At 55.2% G+C, this 27,162-nt stretch overlaps 1 protein-coding gene across 2 annotated transcripts in view; it reads left to right on the top strand.

Annotated features, from left to right (window-relative positions):
• The window catches only part of Ece1 (endothelin converting enzyme 1), a 95,870-nt gene that overhangs the window by 54,252 nt on the left and 14,456 nt on the right, over positions 1-27,162 (top strand). For both annotated transcript variants that reach the window (XM_077109973.1, XM_077109972.1), the window contains exons 4-10: positions 3,681-3,893; positions 12,703-12,824; positions 13,845-13,991; positions 15,002-15,067; positions 16,018-16,209; positions 22,284-22,426; positions 23,853-23,967. In XM_077109973.1, the coding sequence (XP_076966088.1) occupies positions 3,681-3,893; positions 12,703-12,824; positions 13,845-13,991; positions 15,002-15,067; positions 16,018-16,209; positions 22,284-22,426; positions 23,853-23,967 (998 nt within the window). The remainder of the gene's footprint in view (positions 1-3,680; positions 3,894-12,702; positions 12,825-13,844; positions 13,992-15,001; positions 15,068-16,017; positions 16,210-22,283; positions 22,427-23,852; positions 23,968-27,162) is intronic.

A 27,162-nucleotide genomic window follows, 5' to 3' on the forward strand; every position in this document is an offset into this window, starting at 1 on the left:
TCTTAACTGTGCAAGCAGTAAATTGAATAGACGAAATTTTCTTAGAGATCCTGCACCTACTGGAAGAAAAAGTAGGCCCAAATCTCCATCATGTTGGCCTAGGAACTGGAAGTTGGAGTGAACCACAGAGTAGGAGGATTAAGCTGGGGACAGCCTTTCTCTGCCAAGTGTGCGTGTGTGTACCTGACTGTGCAGGTGTGAGTTGCGAGTGTGTGCATGCACCTCTCTGTCAACAGTGCACAAGCAGATCTTCCTCACCCTGAAGCTGCCACCTTACCTTGTCCTCACCAAAGTCAGTCCAGAACAACTGGCCGGTCAGTGTGGAGCTGGCCAGCCCCGTTGCTCAGCTCATGGCCCAGGACACGGGGAGTGGGGCAGATTCAGCAGCCAGTGTTGCCTTCGACCATCCCTAGGAGTTCCTGCCCAGGAAGTTTCTTCACCGGGAACCAAAAGGGAACCCCCAGGGTCAGCTCCTAGCAATCAAACCCAAAACACTTCTGCCAAGTGGGGCCCACACGGAAGTATCCTGCTTCGGCCTTGAGTTCCTGGCTCTCAGGGCCTCAGATTTTCCCTGGCCTGGACCCGGGAGAGGAATGAGCCTGGCAGAGGATCAGTGACCCTGGGCCACCTGAGAAAGCAGTGGCCACCTCGGATGTTGACAGTAACCTCGTTACACAGCAGTAGGTGCTGACATTGGCCACGAATGCGCAAACATCAGGCCAGTCAAGGCAGATCCTCTGGTGATTCTACAAGACCCGCCAGTGAGTGATGTCTGGCCAGTGAAGTGCATTCCCGTCCACCCTCCTGCTATGCCCTCCCTCCCAGAAACTCTCAGGTGCTTTGCAAACAGCAGTCGCCAAACAAACAGTAAGTTCTCCCAGGAAATATTTCAAAGCATCTTTGATGGCACTATCCAGATGAATGCTTTCGACGTGGGTCTGGTTCCTGCTTCTTAGCTGACCACACATCCTAAAGGGAAGAAATATGAGTCCTGCTGCAGGTGGTGACAGGCGCTGGGCAAGGCACTTTCATTCAGTCACTTGTTCGTTCCACAGACGTGTATTGAAGAGCTGCCGGATGCCAAGCACAGCGACAAGAAGAGGACATAGAGGAGCAGGGGAGATAGCAGACCCACCCTGAAGCTCATATTCTAGTGCAGGAGGTGGACAGGGAGATACGGTCGTGACCCAGTGCAGCCCACGCTGAGATGGCAAACACCCAGGCAGCAAGGGACCCAGAGGGGAAGAGAGTCTGGAAAGGTTTCCCTAAGGAACGGAAGCCTTGGATGAGCAGGGTGGAAAACCATTAATTAACTAACCAAATTTACATTAAGCACCTGCTTGGCCAAGACAATTTGTTTAAAGATCGTCAACCCTAGAATAGTTAGATAACCCAACAGTCACTCCCCGGACCCAGCCAGGAACCCAGGGCAGTGTCTGCAGAGGAGGCGCCCGCTGAAGATGCCACCTGCAGGACCGACTCTAGGTGCTGGTTTCTGCTTTTGTCTTCAACCCTGAGTCCATCAGCACTCTGCCTTCTGGGTCTTTCCACCAGCCAGGATCATACCAAGCTTTACTTCCTGTGGTTTGGTTGTAACAACAATAGGTATTCTTTTTCTTTCCCAAATATGAAGTTTTATCATAATAGTGAATAGGCCTTGTCAAGCCACACACAAGTTCTCCTCCGCCTTCCCCCATAAAGAGTCCTGTCGTCGCTGTGGCTGGGGACGGGGACATGCAACTCTGAAACTCATGAGGAGCTCATCCGGAAATATTGAAAATGGCAGCTTCAGTCCTGCCGTAGAAGAGATGCTCTGGGTTCATGCACAGTAGCTCTGTCATTTTTTAATTACTGCCTAATCTCAAAATTAAGTCACCCTGATTTTCTTGCTGTTGTGTGACTCCTCTGAGCCCTTCATCCACCTGAAGGACTTGGTGTTTGTCAGCTGAGGGGGATAGGACCCCGGGGGACCTGCTCAAGACCCTCAGCCCTGCTGGTATTGTTTCTGAGTGAGCTGAAGGCTGTGTCTTTCCTCCTCTCTAGAGATTAGTCTGGAACCTCAGACCTGTCTGATGTACCCTGTGTGATGGGATCATGGGAGGTCTTCCTGTCATCACAGTGAAATGGACCCTGGAAAAACTGAGGCTCAGAGGTTTTGTTTTGGTTTTCGTTGGCAGTGCTGGGGGTTGAACCCAGGGCCTTCGGTGGCAGAGTGCATACTGCCGAGCTGCGCCCCCAACCCAGGCTCTTAAAGGAGGTCTCTGCACCAGACCGCACAGGCAGAAGCGGAAAGTTGAGATTTGAACCCAGATCTACCAGTCTCCAAAGCTACTCAGCCTCACTGCCTCCCTGTGTGGTGAAGGAAACAATCCTGCCTGTCAGGCCACTCCAGCCCCTGCTGTGGCCACCAAAGAGGAGACGGACAGCAGGAAAACACGGCCTTGGGGCTGCTGGGCCAGGACAGGCCAGCGTTGGCTCTCAGCTCTCCCGTGTGGCTGGATGACCTTGATCTGGTCCCTCTCTCAGAGCCTCAGGGATATTCCACCATATCTGACGCTGGAGCGAGGGTTGAAAGACTGTGAACGTGGGTGGTGGTCCTGGTGCCCAGCCTGTTCAGGAAGCAGTCCCCCCTGTGGCCTGGGTGACTCCTGTGGGCAGGCCATGAGGCGGGCAGGTACATTCGTCCTGCGGCCTCAGGGAGCCTCTGGGGACCTGCCAGGTTGGTCCCTTGCGAGAGCTCATCAGACACTTTGAGGCAGGGTCCGGCCCTTGCTCACGCCTTTGGCAAACCAGCCTCTCAGGTTGTTTCTGTTTATTTATTTATTGTTTTGGTTTAGGGTTGTTCAGCCACCGCCCCCCACCCTCAATTGGGACAACCAGCTCTCCTGCCTGGTGAGGGAATGGCTTCTCCCAGTCCTTTCCCTGTCCCTGAGTCCTGGTTCCATATGTCCGCATCACCCAGTTGGCTCCTAGTCAAGGTTCAGTTTAGTTTTGTAAATAAGTGGCAGTTTCTCCTGGTGTTTTGACTTTGCTTATGTAACACATGTGTCCCCAACAGAAGGGTCGGCTCCTGAAGGGAAGGACTGCCTCCTGTCTCCCCGCCTCACACACACTCTGTACTCGGCAGAGGGCCCCAGTATTGATTCTGTGGAGTAGATGAGTGCGTGAGTGAGTGGATAAGTGTGTTGAGCATCGGGGAGTAATAAGAAGTCAGAGAATCTTTGTGGAGGGAAGGGTTGATTAAGAGAAAACCACCCCTGGGTGTGCTGGTGCCCGCCTGCAATCCCAGATTACGTCGGAGGCTGAGGCAAAAGGATAGGACATTTGAAGTCACCCTCAGTTTAGCAAAACTGTCTCAAAGTAAAAAAGGCTGGGGATGTAGCCCCGGGGTGATGAGCCCCTGGATTCAATCCCTAGAAAGAGGAAAAAGCACCTGGGCTCCAGGTACTTTTAAGCCACTGAAGGGACTTTAGGCAACGGGCAGAAGTCTTATTTTACAAAGCAGAAGATCATGAAGCTACTAGAACCCTTTCTTGTTCGGGGTCTAGTGACCATCCAGTTCCAAGTCTGTTCCGTCAGGGCAAGGGTGGAGCTCGTGTGCTGGGGCCCTAGGCCACCTGCACTGCCCTCCCCAGCCCTCCTCCCTGCCCATCACTGACTTTTTCCCCTTACCCCTCCAGGAGCACCCCCAGTGTGCCTGAGCGAGGCCTGCGTCTCGGTGACCAGCTCCATCTTGAACTCCATGGACCCCACGGTGGACCCCTGCCAGGACTTCTTCAGCTATGCCTGTGGGGGCTGGATCAAGGCCAACCCCGTGCCTGATGGCCACTCACGCTGGGGGACCTTCAGCAACCTCTGGGAACACAATCAAGCCATCATCAAGTACCTGCTGGGTAGGCACCAATGGGGACACTAAGGAATGGGCTGCAGGGGGCGCCACCTACTGCACCTGCCAGCCAGGCCTGGTCAGAGGAGGGGCATTGCCCTGTCACTTGCTGTGGGGCCCTGCTGTGTGAGTTATTCATCTCTGGTCTCAGTTTCTTTGTGAAACAGCATTAATAACATCCAAACCGTAGAGGTGCTGGGAATCACACTCAGGGCCTTGCATATGTTAGGCAGGTGCTTTGTCAAAGTTTTGAAACAGGGTACTTGCTACATTGGCTAGGGTGGCTTCAAATTTGCCATCCTCCTGCCATCCTCCTGCCTCAGCCTCCAAAGGAGCTGAGATTACAATCATGCACCATTGCGCTCAGCCCAAACTGCAGAGCTTTGAGCACTACAGAACACACTGTGATGCGTCAGCCCGTGTGTGACTTATACCAGGTACACAGGAGCTGGTAGCTGTGGTCAGTTTATGTTGTGGCTTCAGGATGCAGCATCGTCCTTGGCTAGCATTGACTGAGTTTTGAAGGCTGTGAGCAAATGGAGTCAAGGCTGGACATACCACATCAGACTTTAAGGCTACGGCCCAACGAAAGTTGTAACAGCTTATCGGAGAGTTAAGTTGTCCACGTAGGCAGGGGTCTTCCGTGGCCTCACAGACTCTCCAAAGTACTTTTGACTTTGGGGTTGATGGTTTCATCCTCAGACTCCAATCCCCCGCCTGCCTTGTGTGCAGCTGTATTTCTGGTTCATGTTTGTTGAATTCCCATCAGCCCCACGGAACCCAGAGGGAATTCCAGCGCCAGGCTGCACCCCAGTCCTGACTCAAACCCCTTGGCAGTAGGGACCTTTTCCTGCTGCCCCCTGCTGTCCCCTGTCCTGGGACCCTAAATGCTGGGAAGGGCCAGATTATGGAAAAAACAATCCATGCAGCCATGCTGGACAGACCTTGGCTTTGACAATACTCATTAACTTTTTGAAAACCACTCAAGACACCCAATATAGGTAAAATGGAAGAAGCTACCTGAGAGGGGACAAATCTTCTCAAAAGGACTGTCATCTCCTTACGAGACAGGAAATGATTCTAATTTGACAATTATGAAATCAAGGCAGCTGAGGCTCTTGGTGAAGGTGGGAACATGTACACAGGTGAAGGAGTCCTTGACTCGCTCGTGCCTCGCGCTGGGGCACAGCTGCCACCAGGTAAACCTGCCTGTCCTTTCTCCTTGACCCGGGCAGTTCCTGGGTGGGATGCCCCTCAGCACCCAGTGCAGTGACAGCCTCCTGCTGTTCCCCCAGGGATGGAACAGGGTGGTACGCAAACTGAGAGTAAAGGAATTCTGCAGGCCAAAACGGCCAAGCCCCAGCCTGAGATGGCCCCCGGCCATCTGAGGCCACCAAAGGTGTCTTCCAAAGGGGGGTGCCGCCTTTTGTTTCAGATCTGGAAGCTCAAGTGGCAAATACGTCTGTGATTTCAAGGCTACAACTCAGGACAGTCCCTTCCCTAGAGCCCAGTGACACAGCCGGGGCCTTGGCAGGACCATAACGAAGCAGCAGGTGTCCAGACATGTAGCGAGGTGGGCTGGCCCCCTGCGGTAGCCGCAGGAGCTGGGTTCAGTGCTGACTCTCACTGAGGGGTCTGGGCCAGTCCTGGAGCCTGGTTGTTCATGGACACACTGGCAACCGCGCTCCTCCAAGTTGTAAAATTCAATGGGAAAATATGTGTAAAGAGCTCTTCTCAGTCTGCACATGATGGTTGCTCTTTGCGGTGGTAGTACTCTCATTCCTCACATTAATCCCCGCACAGGACTGTAGGGTTCACAGAACGCTTTTGAACTGTCATCCCATTTTATCCTGTAGGGTGGGAGCTGGGGAGGTATCGTTCACCTCATTTGATAGATGAAAAAACTGAGGCTCAGAGAGGTCCTCAAGATAGGCTCATAGTTGGCCTGATTCCTGGTCATGTGCCCTCTCCCCTGTCCCATGCCCTCCCCTCAGGTATGAGGGACAGACATGTCACTGCGTTGAAGGGAGCACAGAACACTGAGGGCTGGAGGAGAGTGGGAAGGACACTGGCATTTTTTGAGTGTCTATTATGTGTTAGGCTGTTTATATCTACTGCCTCTTTAATTCTCATTAGCATCCTGGGACTTAGGGATTATCGTTCCCATTTTATAGATGAGGAAACTGAGGCTCAGAAATGTGAGATAATGGAGGGGGGCTCGTGCTCTGGGGGGCAGAGAGCATCGAGGGGGGCAGGAAGAAAGATGGACAATTAGGCCCAGAACCAGTCCTTTTGCTTTGTGGTCAAGGGGGCTGGCCTCCCACTGGCCTGGAGCTGATTCTTACTGGGAGGACCTTAGACCTGTGCCAAGACTGGATCCGTCCTGTCCTGTTCCCTGTACGTTGGCAGGGCTCATGAGGAGTGGCCTCCAGGCCTGGGCCGTAGCCTTACATCACCATGTCCCTGAGAGTCCCATTGGACATGGAAAGCTGCTCTGAGCCGGGCACAGAACAGCCGGCACCAGGCGATCAAACCCTTGACCCCAGGGCCAGGGGCTGATGGTATCAGGAGGCAGACCAGAGAGCTGCGAAGTCTGGTGGCCTTGGCATAAGCTTGGCCGCTGCCAAGTGACCTGCTCCTCTCCACCCGAGCTCCAGTCTCTGTGAAATGGAGGAGCCAGTGCCACCGAGAGTGAGGCTGCTGTGACACTGACTGGCACGTGTGGTTCAGAAGGCCACGCACAGGGCCTGGCACCCACCGAGGGCTCAGCAGGGCATAGGCGCCCTTCTTGGCGGGGTGGGTTCCACCCCACCTTCATCCTGACGAGCTGTGTGACTGCAGAGAGCCACCAGCCTCTCAGGCCTCAGCTCTCCACCTGTAAAGTGGCGTCTAACTCACATGGTTAATAAGGATGCTCTAAGGGAAAGGATCACTGCTTCTTTTATTTCTCAGGGAAGCACTGACGCGGACCTGGTTCCAGAGCAGGCAGTACAGGCACTTCCGCGCCACCGAGGCTCTTGGGTTACTTCATTTTATTCCCGTGGTACATTCAAGTAGGCACCAGTATATTCCCTTTTTACAGATGAGACTTACAAAGACAAAAGAAATGTATTTCTGGGCTGGGGATGTGGCTCAAGTGGTAGCGCGCTCGCCTGGCATGCGTGCGGCCCGGGTTCGATTCTCAGCACCACGTACAGACAGGGATGTTGTACAGACAGGGATGTTGTGTCCGCCGATAACTAGAAAATAAAAATTAAAAAAAAAAAAAAAAGAAATGTATTTCCCAGGAAAAGGTAGAGCTGGGATCAGCTATGGGGCTTCAAAACTTCTGTCCTTTGTCTCCTGGCTCTCCTGAAGTCAGATTCCCATAGATAGGCCCCGAGTGTCGCTGCTCAAGAGATTGGCTGGGCAGCGCCTCTGGCCTCACGGCTCCCATCTGCAGTGGCTGCTTGGTCGAGCTTTGCAGGCCAGCCAAGCCCTGGCCTAGGCCTGACTCAGTACTGGGGTCACCTTCGCGTCACACTGACCAGAGGCTTGGAAGGCACATCCTGGGGTCCCATCCCCATCAGGGTTACTCCTGGGGATTAGTCTAGAACAGCCCCTCACCTGTGGGCCTCGATACCTGGGTGGACACTGGAACGAGAGAGTGCTCAGGTTCCTCTGAGGTCACCCGGAGCAGACTTCTTTCTAGATGGACAGAGGAAAAGGATATTTGCAGTGCCGGCAAGGACGGCGTCCACTGGTCCAGAGGACAGCAGTTACCATCCATGTGCCGAGTGAGCTTGGGCAAGCCGTGCGTTTCTTTCATGGGTGAATTCACCCCAGGTCCTCAGGAAATCCAGAGACCTGGAGCAGGTGGGCTGAACTAGGATTGTGGGTGTCCTCCTTGCAGCCTGCTGGCTGGAGGGAGCGACCTCAGCTGTTCAGAACACAGGCGACTCACTGCACTCTGCCACTCCCCCAAGAGACATACAAGCACTACCTTGTGGACTTAGGGGAGACAAGAGTGTGGCCTCACCAGGTACAGGGGTGCAGGCCTGTAATCCCAGCCACTTGGGAAGCCAAAGCAGGAGGATCACAAGTTCGAGGCCAGCCTCAGCACCTTAGCGAGGCCCTAAGCGAGACCCTGTCTCGAAATGAAAAAGAAAACGGGCTGCGGATGAGGCTCAGTGGTTAAGCGACCCTGGGTTCAGTCCCAGGTACCAAAAAAAAAAAAAAAAGTGTGGCCTCACATCATCAGGGAAGCCAACAGACAGGCCCCTCACTCCTTAGCCTGGCCCTTGCCTGAGGCTTTCCCACTGTGCTTGGATCAGATATTCCAGCCTCTAGAGTGCCCCCACCCAGCCCGTCAAGACCCCTTCCACCCACTGCCTCTATTGTGTTCTCCAAGGGCTTCTTAGGGCTTGAGCTACACGTGCATCATGGTGCTGCCAGGTTTACTCTACAATATCATATATATATCATAAATCATAACCAAAAAACGTAATGCAAGCTTGTAACAATTCAAGCATTACCAGGACCATAAGGAAAAGTTCGCAGCCTCTTTCCTTCTATCCTAAACACAATCTACACATGCACGCTACTCCAGCAGCATGAGATGTGTCCACGTCACTGATCTGGCAATGAACCAGGTCACCCTGTGTCATCGCTCATGGTTTTGTTTTTTTTATGTTTCCCACATTTGCTGTTTCATCTTCCTGCCCTCTGTGGACAGGCTGTGCCTCTGAAATGCTGGCTCATTCTGAGGACGGGGCCACTCTGGGGTCCCGAGGGCATAGAAATTGTTTGGCAACCTGAGACCAGACCACAGAGTTTCCAACTGCCTGGATACTTCCTTCTTGGGGCCCTGAGTTCCAGAAACTTCCCCAGTCACTTCCCCAAAGTCCCGGAGAGGAAAGACAGCATCCCATTTAATCGGGCCACTTCTTCCTCTGGGAGTTTTTATTGGAACGCCCTTTCCCACATCACTCCTCAGGAGCCTGCGCCAGCCCAGGCAGGCAGAGTGGTGACCCAGGGGGGCAGGGCGGTGACCCGGGGGGCTGCGGGACGGGGCGGGGGGCTGGGAATTCCATGGTCACTCTGGCTGCAGCAGGACTGCCTGGCCAGGGACCTGTGGGGCCCCCACTTGGTCATCAGGGCAGGACCTGTGTTTGTTTTAGATAAAAACCACAGACTCAGTTCCAACAGTCACAGGCCTCCGGAGCCCCATCCTGCTGGGGAAAGGGGGAGCTGATAAAGAAGGCGCCTTGTTCTGCAGGAGAAAAAAAAATAAGGATACCATGTGTCATAGCCATTCCTGGTGCCTACTGCAGGCCAGGCCCTGCACCGAGATCTCATGGACACCCCATGGGGATTCAGCATCATCCTCGCATTTCAGAGACTGGGAGAAGGTTAGGCCCAGGGAGGGGAGGGGAGGCGCCTGCCTGGGAGGGCAGAGCCCACAGCGGCTTGGGCTTGCTGGAATTTGGACTCAGGCCGCTTAAGCCTCTCTGGGGACCGGCCACCCCTGTGTGGGTGTGGCCGTGTGTGTACATCTCATCCTAACAGTTCCCACTGCGGCTCTTACTAGTACCACACCTAATTTATAGCTGAGAGGTTGGGTAACTTACTGGAGGTCGCACGAGTCAGTGGAGTCAGTGGCTGAGGCCCAGGGCAGAGGTCCACTCGGGGGTCTGGTAGAGATCCCCAAGTGTCTGAACCTGAATTTCAGACCGACGCTCTTCACTTGCCACTGGTTCCCCGGGCTCCACATCCTGGTAAAGGCAGCTTCTTGCCCTGGCTGAGGAAGCCTGGCACCGTTCCTGACACTCTCACCCCTCCTCTGCTGGCCCACGCCCCCATCTTGGCCCACCTGATCTACTCCAGTGGCCTCCACCTGGCCATCTTGCTTCAGCACTTGTCCCTGGAGCCCTTGAGTGAGGAAGGAGAGGAGGTGGGAGAGTCCCGGGGGCTCCAGGAAGCAGAGGTGGGAAGAGGCACTTGAACTTCCACCAGGGCTCCTGCCCCAGCCAGAGCTGGAAGCGGGGTCCAGGTGCAGTACCCCTGGAGGGGCGTAGCACAGCACACACCTGCATTTCCTCTCCATGCAAATCCTGGGTGGCACCAGCCCCTCACCCTCCTCCCCTGAGGTGACATCCTCCTTGTTAAACACGGACACTGAGCTCTCTTCTTTGAGCGCATGTTGCTGAAGGCCTACTTTGTGCCTGTTCAGGTTCTGGGGACACAGGGATGACTAAGACACGATGTGGGGCGAGGCAGCCCACGCAGCCCCACTCCCGCTCCACGTCAGCCTCCTCCTGCCCAAGCAGGGCTTCCTCTGGCCGCCTTCCCAGGCCTCTCCCACCATCCTCTCATGGCTTCCGGCACCTTCTCTTCACTCTCCCCTGTGTGGAATCAAACACTCTTGTGACTTTAGTTGCCATCTGTTCACCACTGGGCTGCCAGCTTCCGCGGACAGGTCGGTGCATCTCCACACCCAGCCTGGCAGCCACCAAACGCACAGCTGTGGGAAAGCCCGTGAGCAGGACCCCAGGTTGCTGGAGGAACTTTGAGCTTGGTTGGGGCCAACAAAGGAGAGAGGGAGGCCATGCTTGAAGGTGGTGTCCTTGACCTCCAGGTGCTGGGAAGGAAGGGCCAGGCAGCCTCAAGCTGGAACTCAGAATGTGCTGTGATAGCACAGCCAGGCTGTTCCTGGTGAGCCTTCCATGGGCCTCTTATCTGGGTGGCCTTGGGCTCTGGAGGAGGGAGATGCCAGGCCCTCTAGCTGTGCACAGAGCACCTCCCCTGACAGTGGCCCTGGCACTCAGGGTCATGACTGGAGCCAGATGTGGATGGTGAGGCGCAGCTTCTGGGCCTGGCACATGATGACGGTTCTCCTGCTTGTCCTTCCAAGAGCCTAGCTGCTGGGAAGGGAGAAGTATTACCACAGAGCTGAGGCCCCTGGGGTGAGGGACTCCCCCCTGTCCCCCCAAGCTCTGCTTCCTGAGGCTGAGGTGTGGCAGCAACCCTAGCTCCGCCCCCTTTCCCTCCTTTGTCCCCAGGAAGCCTCACACAGGTGTCTCCGGAGCCCAGCCGCAGCCCTTGGTCTCCAGGGCAGGGTTTGCCCCTCCGTGTTCAAGCCCCCAACCTCCGACTCTCGCTCAGGGCCTTCTGGCTCTGATCTGCCTTCAGTCCAGCCCCCCCACCGCGTGCCCATCCCCTTTCCGGGGCTACCTCCCAGACCTCAACTAGACTGGGCTTGATGCCCTCTGACCAATGATAACCGTGGTGCTATTTATGCCAGAATGGAGGGAGCCTTCTGGGGTGAGGACTGGAGAAGCTGATTAGAGACTGGCCAGGAAGTGACTCGTGCCCTTGGCACCCGGCGAATGCCACACTCTTTCCTTTTCTTCCAGCAGCAGGCCCTTCCTGCTTCCTTCCTTGGCCCCACGCTGTCCACTCCCTCCACCCAGTGCCCTTTCCCCTCGTTTCTACCTGGAGACCGCCTTTGTTTCTCTTTGAGACCCAGCTCCAATAGAACCTCCTCTGGAGGCCCCCCCACCCCCAGGCAGAGCGGGTGCTTCTCTGTGTTCCAGAGCCTCTGCAGTGTTAAAGCACTGTTGTGTACTGTGTTCCTTCCTTCGCACATCTATGTCCCCGCTAGACCGTAAGCTCTTTGGGGATAGAGAGCAGGTCTTAATTTTGTGCCCAGAGTGCTGAGAATGTTCTGGAAGGAGTATCATAGGAGAGGCTCTGGGTAAAAAAAAATAGACTGAGAAAGGATGGAAGCAAGTGGGGTTTTAGCAGGGTCCCATGCCGAAGCCTCCTGGGGTTGAGGACATTGTTGTCTGGTCCCAGAGTACCCGCAGTACCTGGCACAGAGCAACCCTTTGACCTGCGTCCCATGGATGGATGGATGGATGGATGGGTCGATAGAGCCCCACGAGAAAGGTGCCTGTGGAGGAGGTGGGTTTGGAGAGATCTTGGGAGAAAGCAAAGGAAGAGGTTTAAGGTCAGAGAGCAACTAATCTGAGAGAAGGACAGGTGGACAGATGGACGCAGGGGCCGAGAATCTGGCATGGTCTGGAGTGGAGCTCTGAGACAGACATGCAGGCACAGAAGCCCCAGCACATAGTAGGTCCTGGGGACCTGAGTACTCAAACTCACCAGGTACAGATGGGGACCTTCCGTGCTGTGCTCACACAGGAGGGTGGCCTTCAGCAGGCGGCTCTGGACCAGGGGCTAAGGAGAGGGAGGATGGGAAGGGAGTCTCTGGGTGGGTGGGTGGGGGGGGGTCTGAGAACCAAAGAGGATGAGGTGCTGCTGGCCTGAGCTGGGGAGGGACGGGGAAAAGAGCCCTTGGAGTCATCCGCAGGGCTGTTGACTGCACCTGGCCCCCCGAGGAGGAAGCGGCAAGTCAATTCACAGTGAATGAGGCCTTTCAGGCTTCACTCAACCCCAGTGTTTCTCACAAGGAAGGTCAGCTGGGATCTGAAAGCCAAGACATGGCTCTGTCCCAGCACCAGGCAGGGGAATTCCTGCCCCGTGTTGGCTGGCAGGGATGCCGACTGTCCTGCTGGGTGGGCCTGGGCTGCCATGCCAGGGACAGGTCCTCAGGCCCAATCAGCAGATGGACAGAGACAGGGCATGCCCTCCTGATCTGCACCCAGCTAGGATGGGGGCACTCATACCCGCTGGGGCTGGCTGCTCCTGCCTGACAGCAGCTGCCCTGACGGCTTCACAGTGGGGAGCACCGAGGCTCCAAAAGAAACTTGCCTGGGGATCCCCAGCAGGTAAATGGGGGCTTATTCAATATCTGCTATCTCTTATCCTTCTAGAAAATTCCACAGCCAGCTCGAGTGAGGCAGAGAGGAAGGCCCAAGTATACTACCGCGCATGTATGAATGAAACCAGGATCGAGGAGCTCAGGGCCAAGCCCCTGATGGAGCTGATTGAGAAGGTGAGTCCCTGGGACACACTCTCGCCTCCTCCTCCTGCCGTGCCTCCTGCCAGCCCCTCTGGCTGCAGCTCTCAGGCCCACTGGTGCTCAGCCACCCCACACCTCCAGCCTCCGCACCCAGCTGGAACACGCAGCCTGTCTGTCTGCCACTGCGTGTACATGCACGTCTGTGCGTGGGGGGACTGTCTGTTGTAATGTGTGGGGTTGTGTGTCAGCATCTGTTGAGGACATCTAAGTGTCTCAATGCATCTGCGTGGGTCTTGGGGACGATATTCACTGGGAATCTCTTCCTCTGGATTGCCACTTCCTTTTCTTCAGGAGGTGGGTGTGAGTGTGCGAGGTGTGTGTTGTTCCAGAGAAACCAACAGGGAGTCTTAGGCCAGCAACAGAGCCAGACCTGCTGGCTGGAGGCCTCACCTTGCTCATGAGCCCAGGAGAAATCTTCCCTCCGGGCCAGGCTGCCTGGCACAGACGGAGATGGCTGTGGCTTTTCTGGCCACCCCTTGCTTGCTCAAGGGCTTGCCATCCTATCTCAGTTCGGGGAAGGTATTGCTGCAGGCATGGGGACTCTCCTAGTCCCTCCTCTCTGGCACAGGCCCCATGTGCCAGTGTGTGCCAATCCTGGAGGACCAAAGAGATTTTTTTTTAAAATCCCAACTTGGAGAGAGACCAAGGTAGACCATAGCTTATCAGCCTTTTTAAAAATACAGAGCCTTATTTCCCGTAGTCACAATTGGATTTATGTCTTAATAGTAATCACGTTCGTGTGATTGATTGTCCAACAAATGAACAGCACATGGGGCAAAGTCTCTGGGATTCACAGCTCAGTTGTCAAGGATGAGTCTTTGCTCCCTCCGTGGGTCTCCAGGTCACAGGTCAGAAGCCCTTTCATTTGCCCTGGACGCTCCCAGAGGTCAGATGACTGCTCCAGGGTCACAGAGCAAGTCAGCTGCAGAACCAGAATTTGCATACAGGCTCCTTACCACCTTCCCCTCCCTATTCTGCTCTGCCTTCTCCCAGCTCGGAGGCTGGAATATCACAAGTCCCTGGGCCAAGGACAACTTCCAGGACACCCTGCAGGTGGTCACTGCCCACTACCGAACCTCACCCTTCTTCTCCGTCTACGTCAGTGCAGACTCTAAGAACTCCAACAGCAATGTGATCCAGGTGAGCAGGCCTGGGCCAAGGAAAGGGTGTGGCCTCCTGGGGTGGAGGGAGACCTGCCCTGGGCCGAGGCAGCAGGCTCTGGTTTCTAAGCCGGGGTTATTTCTGGCAGCCCCAAGCAGTGAGATTTTTACAGGCAAGAGACTATGAGAGGGCAGACTACCCATCTTGGTGGGCAGCTCATCGTGGGCCACAGAAGTGACTGAGAGATATCAACTCCTGCGCACAGCTATAGCCACCTCTTTGCCCCTCCCTTAGCCTCTGGCTCTGTGGTGCTGCTTGGAATGCTTTTGGTCCATCTCTCCCACCAGAGCCTGCCCAAGGCTGAGGATCAGCACACCCAGGAGAGCCCCCAGATTAGGGGTCATAAAGGCTTAGTTCTCAGCCCCCAACTGTGCCACGCACTCACTGTGTGACCTTAGTAAGAGGCTCAACCTCACTGAGCTACACTTCCCTTTTCACCCTAATGAACTATATAATAGCAGCTACCCAAAGTGTGTCAAGGTATAGCCAGAAGGTTCCAATGGTAGCCATCAGGAATTGACCCTCCTCTGCCTGCCCCACTCTCAGGAAACACTGTCCTCTTAGATCCTCATTCCGGCTCCGAAGGTTAGGTATTATCTCCCTAACTTTCTGGGCAAGGAACCTAGGGATCAGAAAGGTTAAGTAACTTGGGTTAAGGTTAAGTCACCTGTGTTGGCTCCTCGCCACTTGGGAAGGGTTTAGAGAAGTAGGGTGCATTGCTGAAGCCAAGGGGTGTTTAAAGAGGAAGGAGGCTCTGTCCAGCCCTCAGAAGGGCCCAGGTCCCTGCAGCTGACCCCACAGGTGGGCAGGAACATGTCTGTCTTATCACCAAGTGATCCCATCTGTGACTTCGGCTACCAGCTTGTGCTCCTGCTGGGACCTGAGCTGGTCCTCGGTGCCTGGTGTGAGAAGTCCTGGGGCAGGCAGAGGCCGCAGGAGACACACAAGCCTGCACCAGGGCCTTCCTCTCACTCTGCCTCCCTCTTTAGGTGGACCAGTCTGGCCTGGGCCTGCCCTCCAGAGATTACTACCTGAACAAGACTGAAAACGAGAAGGTGAGTGCGCCTTTGCGGTGGTTCTCCCACCGTGTCCCCAACAGCATACCTGGGCAGGTCTTAGAAGCTGGGGGAACACAGGGGTATCACTTTCCTGATGGGCAACAGGCAGCCCAGGCAGGGGAGGGATGCCCCCAGGCTCACTAGTTCATATGCAGGCACTGTGGGCACAAAGGGCGGGGGTTAGGTGTCATTTGTCCCCATTGTAGAGAGGTGGCAGTAGCAGCCCCCACCATTTGAGGGTCTCAGACCTTTTATATACCTCACCTCTAACCCTCCCAGTCACCCCAAAGTCACTCAGCTTCTCTGAACATCATTTGCTTCATCTGTCAAATGGATATTCATTTTACCTTGCCCTATACAGAGGAAGAAATAAGTCTCAGAGACAGAAGTGACCTCTTCAAGGTCACACAGCCAGTAAGTGGGGAGATCCAGAGCCACAACCAGATCACCTCCAACCGCTCACAGCTCTCCCTTCCCCTGCCCGGCCCACTGAGGCTCACCCACCTGTCCACGGGGCTCGAGGTCCAGTAGGAGAGGGAGACATTACTTAACGGACCACCCAACTAGATGCCAACTGTATACATTGTGATCAGGGCAGAGGGAGCCGAGAAAGGACTTGATTCAGCTCTAGGGACGTGGTGGCAGAGGGTGGTTCAGAAAAGGTGCATTTCCAGAACAGGAAGATGGCTGAGGACGAGCCCTGAAGGCAGGGCCAGAGCAGCAGGGGCCAGCCTCAGGGACCTGTGTGTGTGCAGAGGCGGTGGGCTTTACCAGGAGCACCACGGACACCAGTGAAGACACACAGCGCCAGAATCCTCCCCAGAGCTATCTTCCAGCATGTTTCCTGGGCCCCGTGCACAGGGTCGCAGCTGGGCCGGCCTCACCTGGCCCACTGGGTGGCAGGTGGCAGCCACTGACAGACAGTTTGGGGGTGCTGGGCCCTCCAGGTGCTGACTGGATACCTGAACTACATGGTCCAGCTGGGGAAGCTGCTGGGCGGCGGGGATGAGGACGCCATCCGGCCCCAGATGCAGCAGATCCTGGACTTTGAGACGGCGCTGGCCAATATCACCATCCCCCAGGAGAAGCGTCGGGACGAGGAGCTCATTTACCACAAAGTGACGGCCGCCGAGCTGCAGGTACCCTGTGCGCCGGCTACTGCAGGGGCAGGGCCACTGGAGTCGGACAGGGCTCTTGGGGGGAGGGGTCATACCTGCTTCATCATGACCATAAAGCCACCCTTGGGAGGAGGTGTTTATGCCCAGGTTACAGATAAACTGGGGCTCAGACAAGTAAGATTACCTGCTGGTGACCACAGAGTGCAAAGGGACTCCAGAGCCAGGCTTCTTCCCTCGCCGGGCTGCTTCGTGTGACAGCGTTTCCCTAGCAGCTCCATGGTTGTGACGTAAGGCTCACGCGGACAGGGGCATTCCCAGTCATCCAGACGGAGCACTGAGTAAAGGTGGGGTGTGGATTCCGACGTTGCTTCTCCCTTTGCTGAACAGGAGATGGAGAGACATGGTCATGTCCCGGAGGCTCCTGAGGGCAGGGGTGTTGGCCCTTGGACTCAGGCTTGGCTCAGCTCTTGACCATGTCCCTAGGCAATATCCAGAGGCGTAACTGGGAGTCAGACCTGCACTTTCTGTGAAACTGTGACCCACCAGAGATCTGCTGTCCCCTCTGTAGGTCAGCCTTGCCGAGGCTGCCCCCTGGTGGCTGCTCAGGCCTCCAGGGCCTGGGGTGGACTTCCTACTGCTTCCTTCTTTCTGGCCCGTGTGCTGTTGCTGACCCGCTTGTCCTGGGCCCTGGTGGTCTCCGAGGAATGAGCAGAGTGGTCCCACGTATCTCCCAGTTCCTTGCCCTCAGGCAGGAGCACCTGGTGGCCCTTGCTGTTCTGCTGGGGCGGACCCTGCGCCTGCGGTGGGTTCCACTGGCCGGTCTTCTCCCCGCTCCTCTCCCATCCATTCCTTCTTCCTTCGAGGAGGAAGTTCCTGCCCTTTTTTCCTCCTCCATCTGACAGATGTATCAGGAGCCACCTTGGGCCCTGCTTTCCTGTGCTTCTGGTCTAGTGGGGACACTAAGAAACAATCCCAGTCTCCCTGCCTAGTGCTGTGGGCGAGAGAAGCAGGGCGCTGAGGCCCGGCGGGGAGGGGCTGGGGAAGCTGAGTGCACACCTGCCCGCGGGGACCTTGGTGTGTGCAGGGCCTCGTAGGCTTCATTCCAGAAGTTGTGCTTCCACTGGGTTTCCTGGGTGAAGTGTGTGTCCCTCTGGCCCCAGACACAGGGCTACAGCCAGCCCTGCTCCACCCTGGCCTAGTGGATAGCAGTTTGGGAGTGTTGAGGCCCAGGGCTGACCGGATACCTGAACTACATGGTCCAGCGGGGAGGCTGCTGGGCCCCGGGGGTGAGGGCGCCACCTGGCCCCAGATGCAGCAGATCCTGGACTTTGAGACACACTTTATCCTGAGGGCTGCGGTGGGTGGGGTCTCCCAGGCACAGGTGCAGCCCGTGCAAAGACCTGGGCTGAGGCAAGAGAGCCCAGTCTCCTGGTGGCACAGCTGCCCCTCAGGTCCCTGGGGAGGTTGGTGACAGGGTGAGTGGTTCTAGTGGGTTGTTATGGAGATCAGCAGCCTGTGTCGGGCACCATCTGGCACTGTTTTTCCGTTCTGAGGCCAGGAGGTGGAGGGAGATGCAGTTCGTCCACCAGCTGCGGGGGCCTGGCCTGAGCGCTCGCCTCACGGCTCTGACGTGGTGCTCAGAGAATGGACATCAATCTGGCGTGGCCAGCGGGTTCTGCCCCGGGCAGCCTCTCCCCATTGCTTCCACTCTCTTGTTTCATGGAGGAAAGGAAAGGTCATAACTTCAGCAGGGGCTGAAGACCACACAGTGCCTGCCAGGGGCCTGGAGTCAGAGGGTCACATCTTGAGCCGTGTGGCCTTGGCAGGTGAGGAGCCCACCCTGAGCCTTGATTTCCTTCCGGGTAAAAAGGCCTTTGCTCATCCGCTCACACCTGTTCTGTGCAGGAACAGAGACAAATGAGACACAGCCCCTGCCTTCACCAGGGACAGTGGCTCTTAACTCTTAAGTCATGGAGTCTTTTGAGAATAGCTCAGAAACTACGGACTGTCACCCAGGCATGTGTGCATGAAAAAAACACACAGGCTAACATTTAGAGAAGTCCTGGACACCCCGAAACCTGCCTGGCCTGCCCGCGGGTTATGAGGACATAACATGAGGAGATTTTGTTTTGTAAACTGGGATGCGCGGTGGAAAGGTAACATCCCAGAAGTCGTCAGTAGTGCTGTGCTTTTGTGATCGGTGATAGTTCTCAGGTCCCCATCACTAAATTAACTTGAACCATTCCACCCGGGACACAGTGTCTTCTTCTCTGGTAGCTGGAGATTTGTTTTCTTCTCCTACTCAGGATGAATCGAGGAGAGGGACTCCAGGCTGACGTGTGGTTCAAGGCTAGACCTGCTGGAACAGAATGGTGTTCCAGGCTAGCCCCAAGTGGAGTGTGGATTCAGAGCCATGAGTCAGACCACCTTCTGCTGCTCTGGGGGTGGAGGGGGGCCTTCTCATTCCTTTCTAGGACCTCCTGCCCCTCAGGCTACTTGGGCCTCGGCTCCATCCTCTGCCATTTCTCCTGTAAAAATGAAGCCCGAAAGCACCCTCATCTTTCCCACTCCTCAGGCCCGAGTTGGTTGGTGCCCAGTGGTCCTCCTAGGCTGTGGGCGTGGGAAGCAGCTCTTGGGCCTGCCTCTAGGGCATTTGAGTGTCCTAGTCCATTAAAACTGCTGCATTATCGAGGGGCACCTGTAATCCCAGGGCGCGGGAGGCCGAGGCAGGAGGATCGTGAGTTCAAAGCCAGCCTCAGCAAAAAGCAAGGCGCTAAGCTACTCAGTGAGACCCTGTCTCTAAAGAAAATACAAAAAAGGGCTGGGGACGTGGCTCAGTGGTCGAGCACCCTGAGTTTAATTCCCCAGTACCAAACAGACAGACAAACAAAACTGCCACATCCATGGAGATGGATCTCGCACCTGCGTCTCAGTTAGGAGTTCGCTGAAGCAAGACACTGAAATGTGGACGTCCTGCTGTCAGCACAAGCCTCTTTATCTCCGAGTTGTGAGAATTGCCCTGTCAGGACCCTGCTCTCCCGGAAGGAGCAGGTTTGTGATGACTGCATACGTAGGGCTTTCCCCACCTGATGCCTCACCCTGCGCCAGGATCCGCCACCTCAGTTCATGAAGCTCTCGTGAGCCCTGTATCTGGTGACATTCAGCAAACTAACCCACTTTCCCAGGTCTGTGCCCCAGGCCGTGCAGTCAGGTGACCCTGATTGTGGGACCCAGTTTGAAGGTCTCATCACACACCTCTGAATTCTGTGGCCACAGAAACGTAGAGATTGGCCTGAGGGCCTCCTGCTAGGGAGAGGGGAGGCTCTGGGCCTCGGGGGAGGCCAGGCAGAGAGGCCTACGGCAGTCAGCCCTGGGGGCAGGGTCGCTGACCCCATCTTAGGGAAAGGATAGACAGTGCCCAGAGCTGGTTCCTGCTGGGGTCTCTGATCTAGGCCTCCTAACACCCAGCTCATGTCACCAGCTCATGTCACCCAGCTCATGTCACAGCTGGGCGACAGGGCTGTGCTGCCGCTTGCTGGCTCAGGCCCATTATGCCCTTCTCTTCCCAGCCCTGTGGGGGTTTGCCTTCGATGTTGGTGGGAACATTCACCCAGGGATGGCGCCAATCAGCCCCCTACTGAGACCTGGTGATGACTTGTACCAGCACAATACCGCCTTTGGGAGCTGCCCCCGCCCCGTCCCCAGCCTCATTTGTCCTTTGAGATCTTTGTTCCCCAATAGATAAGATGTCCACTGAAACCCAGGAGCAGGGGCTGGGGTTGTGGCTCAGTGGTGGAGCGCTTGCCTTGCACGTGTGAGGCACTGGGTTCAAGTCTCAGCACCACATATAAGTAGATGAAGGTATTATGTCCATCTACAACCCAAAAAAATTAGAAAATAAAAATAAATAAACTTTGTCATGTATGTAAGAAATAATAATAAATAAAAATAAATGAATAAATAAACAAACAAACCCAGGAACAATGGCCTTGGGGTGGAGCCCAGTGGTAAAGCCTGTGCTTACTTGCTCAAGGCCCTGAGTTCAATCCCCAGCACCCCGCCAAATACACCCACAGTAAGCCATATAACCTCAGGAAAGTCACCTTCCCTGATCAGCAAACTCAGCCTCTGTGAATTGGGGGTCTTGTGGCTGACTGCCTGTCCCAGCAGGCGGGGTGGATCTTAGGTGGCTTTATGGGTACGGTTTTCCTGTATGAAGGGAATGCATTTCTCACTTCCCATATTTGTCTTACATTTCACCCTTTCAAGAGAATAGAGAATGGGGTTTGAAATCTGCCAGGCCCAGGGCCACTTTTGGAGGGTCTTAAGTGATGATCGTAATTTCCGGGACTGCTAGCTAAGTCAGGTGCCCATCCAAGTGACTGACATGTAGAGGCGTCTTTGCTAAAAGACGAGATATGCAGCCCAAAGCCTCGTGTTCTGTAAAACTGCACACTAAAAATAACTGAGCGTGTGGGGAATACAGGGCCAGAGCAGACACATTGTGCAGCTCTGCTTGAGGAGGTGACACCAAGGGACACACGCCAGCATTGAAGCCCGAATCCTATGTGTTTGCACTTAAGTCGGGCCGCTTGGACCGGCGTCGGACTCACAGAGACAGGTGGGGATAGGAAGTGGAAAGCACAGAGTTCAAGTCTTGCAAAAGTCATCTGCAGCTGGGTGAGCCACATCCCCAGGCCTTTTTATTTTTCATTTTGAGACAGGGTCCCGCTAGGTTGCTGAGGCTGGCCTTGAATTCGAGATCCTCCTGCCTCAGCCTCCTGGGTTTCTGGGATTACAAATGTGCAGCATATTTTACCACAATTTATTTTTAAAAGAGGGATAGCTCGCATGGCTGGAGGCTGCAGCTGCAGGAGATGCTGGCCGTGACGTGGAGGTGTTGGGGGAGACACCTCTGCGCAGGGCACCTTGGGGTGCCAAAGGGAAAGCGAGATCTGTTGGGAGCTGACAGTTATGAAAAGCCAAGTCTCTCTTTGGAAAGCCCTTGGGTACAGGGTCTCATTTTGGGTCACCTTAAAACAGAGCTGCTGGGGCTGAGGTTGTGGTTCAGTGGTGGAGCGCTCTCCTAACGTGGGTGAGGCACTGGGTTCAATCCTCAGCACCACATAAAGATACATAAATAAAAACAAAGGCATCCTGTCCACCCACAACTCAAAAAATACTTAAAAAAAAAAAAAACAGAGCCGGCGCATGCTGGTGCATGCCTATAATCCTAGAGGCTTAGGAGGCTGAGGCAGGAGGATCAAGAGTTCAAGGCCAGCCTCAGCAACTTAGTGAGGCCCCAGGCAACTTAGCTGCCTCAAAATAAAAAGGGCTGGGGGTGTGGCTCAGTGGTAAAGTGGCCCTGAGTTCAGACCCCAATAACTCCCCAAAACAAACAGTGCAAAGAGCCGCGGGCCTGGTGTGTGCAGGGCTGAGCTGCGGGCCTCTCCCTTCTTGCTGCAGTCATCACTGACTTTGCTGTCCCAGCTCCCCGGACCACAATTTACCCCCGCAACGCTGGCCTTCCTGAATGTTGGATCCTCTGCAGCAGACTGCTGCTGCCGGTACTCTTGTTGAGTGGGACAGTGCTGGCTTCTGTGTGTGACCCTCCCAGTTACCAGATACACGGGACTCATTGTCATGATGATCCCTGTTTTTCATATGAGGTGCTGAAGCACAGATGCGCACATTAACTTATTAAAGGTTGCACAGCTTATAAGCAAGGAAGCTAGACCAGGAGCCCAGTCCAGCTCCTGATTCTTAACTGTTAGGGGTCTGAGGCTCCATTCTTCCTCTGTAAATGGGGATAATTGTGGCCACTGCTTGGTCAGTTGGGCAATGGCACATGCCACATGGGAAGGGCGTGGTGACGGTGGCGGCTGCTGTGCCTGCTGCTGCTGCAGCCTCTCATCCCACCCTGGTTCCGCTTCAGATGAGGTTTGCCTCTGGCTCCTGGGGACGCTGCCTCTGCCTGGAGCTCCATCAGCACCGTGGTCCCAGGGAGAGGCACAATGACACCTTCTGAGGGACACCCAAAGACGGGGCTGAGGAGAAGCCACCCTCCAGCCTCACGCTGTCCCCTTCCCTCGCAGACCTTGGCACCGGCCATCAACTGGCTGCCCTTCCTCAACGCCATCTTCCACCCCGTGGAGATCAACGCGTCCGAGCCCATCGTGGTCTATGACAAGGACTACCTGGAGCAGGTCTCCGCCCTCATCAACGCCACGGACAGATGGTGAGGCCGGCAGCCCTGCTGGGCAGGAGGGGCAGGAGGCGGCAGGGCGGCCGGACGCAGGGCGCTGCACCCTGGTGGGCTTCCCCGAGAGGCAGCAGAGGGTGCTGGTCCCCTGGGCAGCTTCAAATCCTGCTGTCCTCAGCCAGCTGTGTAGCTGTGGCATTTCCCTTGTCCTTTGTCGGGGTCATACTGTCACCCATAAGATGGGGATCAGATAGCACCTACCAAGCAGGGGATTCGTGAGAGTCACACAAAATGATTCATGTTTTAACACCGTGCCTGTCATGGAACAGGACTCCGCCAATTCCACCCTTAATTTTTGGTTAATCCTTACGGGTTTTTTATTTTATTTTATTTTTTTATTTCAAAGGCTTATAGAAATGTTGAAAATTACAGAAAAATAGGAAAAATGTAAAATTATTCAAAATATTACTCTTGGTCATTTTGGGGGGTGTTTGTGTGTGTGCATATCAGAGAGAGAAGGTGTGAGGGAAGGGAGGTTTCCAATCCATAGCTCTTCTTTCTCCTTAACGTGACTAGATGGATAATCTACTTTTCCCTTGACTTTTCATTTTTATTTTAGTAGTAGGAGTACTGATGATTGAACCCAGGGGCACTTAACCACCAAGCCATATCCCCAAACTTTTTGTATTTTATTTAGAGACAGGGTCTCACTGAGTTGCTTAGGGCCTTGCTGTTGTTGAGGCTGGCTTTGAACTCACTGTCCTCCTGCCTTAGCCTCCTGAGCTACTGGGATTACAGGCATGTGCCACCGCTCCAAGCCTTGCCTTGACTTTCATTATGAATATTTCCCAGTGCCATCCCAAACCCTCTGTGAGGATCATTTTTATAGTTGCATAGTATTCCGTCAACTGTTCATACAATACTTGCCACACTCTCCCTGTAGTCAGACTTTTAGAGTGATTCCGGTTGAGGTTAGATGTTCAATATAGTGAACATCTTTGTACTAAGGTAACATCTTTGCAAACATGACTCAGCCACAGATAGGTTCCTGTGCCCTGTGGGTGGGACATGGGAACGGTCATTCATGGAAACCTGGTGGCCAGAGCTTCCTTTCCTGCCCCTGCTGCTCTAAGGCCTCTGCTTCCTGTCTGGCCTTCAGCAGGGAATGGCAGCCTCCTCCCCACTGTAGCATACACCACCGGGCAAGTCTCTAGGCAGCAGCTTCACAGCTTCAGACACAAAGCAGCTAAGCAGCAGCATGTATTGAGCACTGCTGGTATGCAAATGATTGCACTGGACCCTGGGGGGTTCTAGGCGGAGTGCCAGGCGTTCCTCGGAGAGTTACATTCCATGTGCTTGGAAGGCAGCCGCCAGCCGAGCACCCAGGTAGGCTAGGAAGGAGGCTGGGGTGAGGCTGTTCGGGAGCCCCGGGCATTTCTGAGCCAGCGGTCCTCTGCCCCAGCCTGCTGAACAACTACATGATCTGGAACCTGGTGCGGAAAACGAGCTCCTTCCTCGACCAGCGCTTTCAGGACGCCGATGAGAAGTTCATGGAAGTCATGTACGGGACCAAGAAGGTGAGCTGTGACAGTGATTCCCAGGTTCATGCTGAGCACCTACTGTGTGCTCTGCCCTGGGCTGGGGGCTGGAAAGACCACTGTACCCTCAGGGCTGTGGCACTTACGAGGGCTGAGTCTAGGAGGAGAATGAAGAGGCCACTGAAGGGTCCATCTGGGGTCATGGGAACACTGATGGGGACTTAGGTGGGCAGAGGCTTCTGGAAGGAGGTGGTTAAGCCAAGCACAAAGAGGAGTCTCAGCAACTCAGCTGGTTTGCAGAGAAGGTAGTCTCTGTTCTGACCCTCCAGCTGCTTCCCCGTGGAGATGTCAGCGCTCTCCGTATGTAACTGTGACTCTAAAGGTGGGGACTTCTTCCCCAGAAGCATCAAACACGTCAAACACCTGCTCACGAGGGTTCCCTGATTCTTATCCTCCCTGTTTGTAGTCGGGGGAACCCCAGGCCAGATCCAGGCCTCGGGTTCTCTTCGGGGCAGGAGTCCCAGGCCCCAGACCCAGTAGGCTCCACCCATCTTGAGTGCCCCCAAACCTCTGCGGGTCCCTCTGTAGGAGGCCCCAGGCCTCCCTCCCTCCCGCCGGAGAAGCTTGCCTCCCGTAGGAATTCTGATGCCAAGAATGAGGCTGTCGCCTCTCATTTATGCATCCAGCAAACAGTTACTCCTGCACTGTCACATGGGCCAGGCCCCAGTGTGGGAATACCAGGATGGGTGGGGTGGGTCTGTGCCCAGGAGCCCTGCCTGCCTGGGAGGTGCCAGGGCTGACCTCCCTCATTTACCAAAGGCTCAGAGAATGGCTGGGAGTGCCCGGCTGCAGAGCAGGGGAGGCTGGGCAGAGATTTGAATGGGAGGTTCTGCTTCTTACCACACAGCCTTGGGCGGGTCACTTAAATGGGGCAGGGACTCGGTCTTCCCATCTGTGAAAAGGGGTGACTGATCCCTGGGCTCCTTGTTGGGAGGAGGGACCCCCTCCGCTCCCTGCTGGTGCCCCCCGGTTTACAGTGAAGAGGCTACAGGTCGCACAGCCTCTTCAGGGGCCTCTTGGCCCCTCCTTTTCTGCCTGGAGGTGGCCCCCACGTCAGATGAATGCTGCCTGACCCTTTCTTCTTTCAAAGAGTTTTCTCCTCATTCCAAAACCTTTGTCGTAGGCAGGCAGAGTGGCCTTTTTGCGGGAAGTCACTGGAGCCAGACTCTCTGGGCTCAAGCCCACCGCAGCCACTTGCTCCCTGAGTGCTCCCTTTGGGCTAGTGACTTAACCTCTCTGTGCTTCGTTTCTCTCCCTTAGTCTCCCTGGAGCATTCTAGGCGTGGGGCCTGCACACCCTGGGCACTCAGGCGCTCGGTGCTGTCACGGCTGTTGACATCATTACTGCGCCTCTGTCTCCTGCTGGATGTTCTGGGCATTTCCACAGAGTTCTCAAGGGCAGGCCTGCGGTTGATTCAGCTCTAATTCCTGAGACCTGGCACAGTCCCCGAGCAGGGGAGTCACTCAGGGGACAAATGCGTGTGTGTGTAAAGTGAATGGGCTTCTCCAGAGACGCGGGCAGAAGATGAGTAAGAATCTGCCCGTGATCCAGCCGTCAGAGCCTCTGCCCAGCCTCAAAGTTGGAGGCTCCCTAGCTGTGACCCACTATGTGCTCGGCCTCAGCATATCCAGGCCAAGTCTATGTCCAGCTGTGGGCTGCCCAATGGCTGGCAGGGCGGCGGGCAGGAGGGAGAGGGGAACAGAAAGCAGCCATTGGAAATGGACACAGGTTGGGACAGCTAAGCAGAATCCAGGGGCTACACTTAGACTAGAATGGCCTTCCCTTCCTTCTTGACTAGAAAAAAAAAAAAATTTAAGTCATAATTTACATACAGTATTCAATATACCTGGCCATGGTGGCACACTCTGTAATTCCAGGGAGACCCTGTCTCAAAATAAAAATTTGAGATGTAGACCAGTTTAGTGTGGTGCTAGGGTGGCCCTGGGTTCCATCCGTAGCACCCCATTAAGAAAAAAAGAAAGAAAGCCCGCCTAGCATGTGTGAAGCCCTGGGTTCAACCCCCAGCGCTTAAGAACAATATGCACACACATATGCATAGAGTGTGGGTGAAGGATACAGTTGGTTGATTTGTGACAATGAAGTCGTGTGTGTGACCACCAGCCCAGTCAGGACAGAGAAGGTTTCCATGGCCCGGTTACCCGGCATGCCCTCGGCCCCTCCCTGCGTCTCCCCGAGGTGCTGCAGATGGGCAGCCGAGTCCTACGCTGCCTGCCTGGCCGCCTGGCTCAGTGAGTCTGTGGAATTCGTCATGTTGTGGCATCTCTGAGTAGCTGGTTCCTCCGTGCTGCCAAGTGGTATGTCGCTGTAGAAAAACACCACATTTTGTTTATCCATCTGTCTGCCGATGGGCATTTGGGTTGTTCGCAGTAGGGCTGGTGTGAAGCAGGCTGCCCCGAGCTACGCCTGTTCCTCAGGGTTAAGAGGACCCTGCAGCTGGACCGGTCTCCATAAGCAGGGTCATCACACCTGGTCATTCACACTCTCCATGGGGGGATGGCCAGGCAGGGGGCCAGTGGGCTGAAACCCTCCCAGTGCTCTTTATCAGCCCAGACTCTGGGGAGCTGCAGCCCAAGACCATTTCTGGTTCATACTGAGGCGTCCTGTGGGCTAGCACTGCTTGTGGGTGAGACTGAGGGAGAACCAATTTAAGCCCCGCGCCGTGACACACCTGTGGTCCAAGCTGCTGGGGAGGCTGAGGCAGGAGGATTGCAAATTCAAGGCCAGTCTGGGCAGTGAGCATTGAGAGACCCTGTCTCAAAATAAAATATAAGGAAAGAGCTGGGGTTGGGGTGGGCGTGCGGCTCAGTGGTGAGGCACTGCCTGGCATCCTTAGCACATTAAAAAAAAAAAAGCCGACATTGAAGTTTTGCGATGTCACTGTGGCCTTCTGTCTCTAGGAGGCTGTAAATGGGGCTGGGCCCCTGGCCTTCTAGGAAGGTTCCCATTGCTCAGGTGGATGGGCAGCTTCCCGAGGTTCTGCGCCTCCAAGATTCCTTGTGTCCTCCAGGAAGCAGGACCAGGTGGAGTTGGCGGGAGCCCCGGATGGAGGGCCAGGCATGTCAGAGTTCCCATCCCTGTGGCACCCCTGTCACCTACTGTCACCTGCTGGACCAGTGACTGCCCTTACTGAATTTCTGCTTCCCGTCTATCCAG

Source organism: Callospermophilus lateralis, chromosome 7, assembly GCF_048772815.1.
Source record: "Callospermophilus lateralis isolate mCalLat2 chromosome 7, mCalLat2.hap1, whole genome shotgun sequence".
NCBI classification, from domain to species: Eukaryota; Metazoa; Chordata; class Mammalia; order Rodentia; family Sciuridae; genus Callospermophilus; species Callospermophilus lateralis.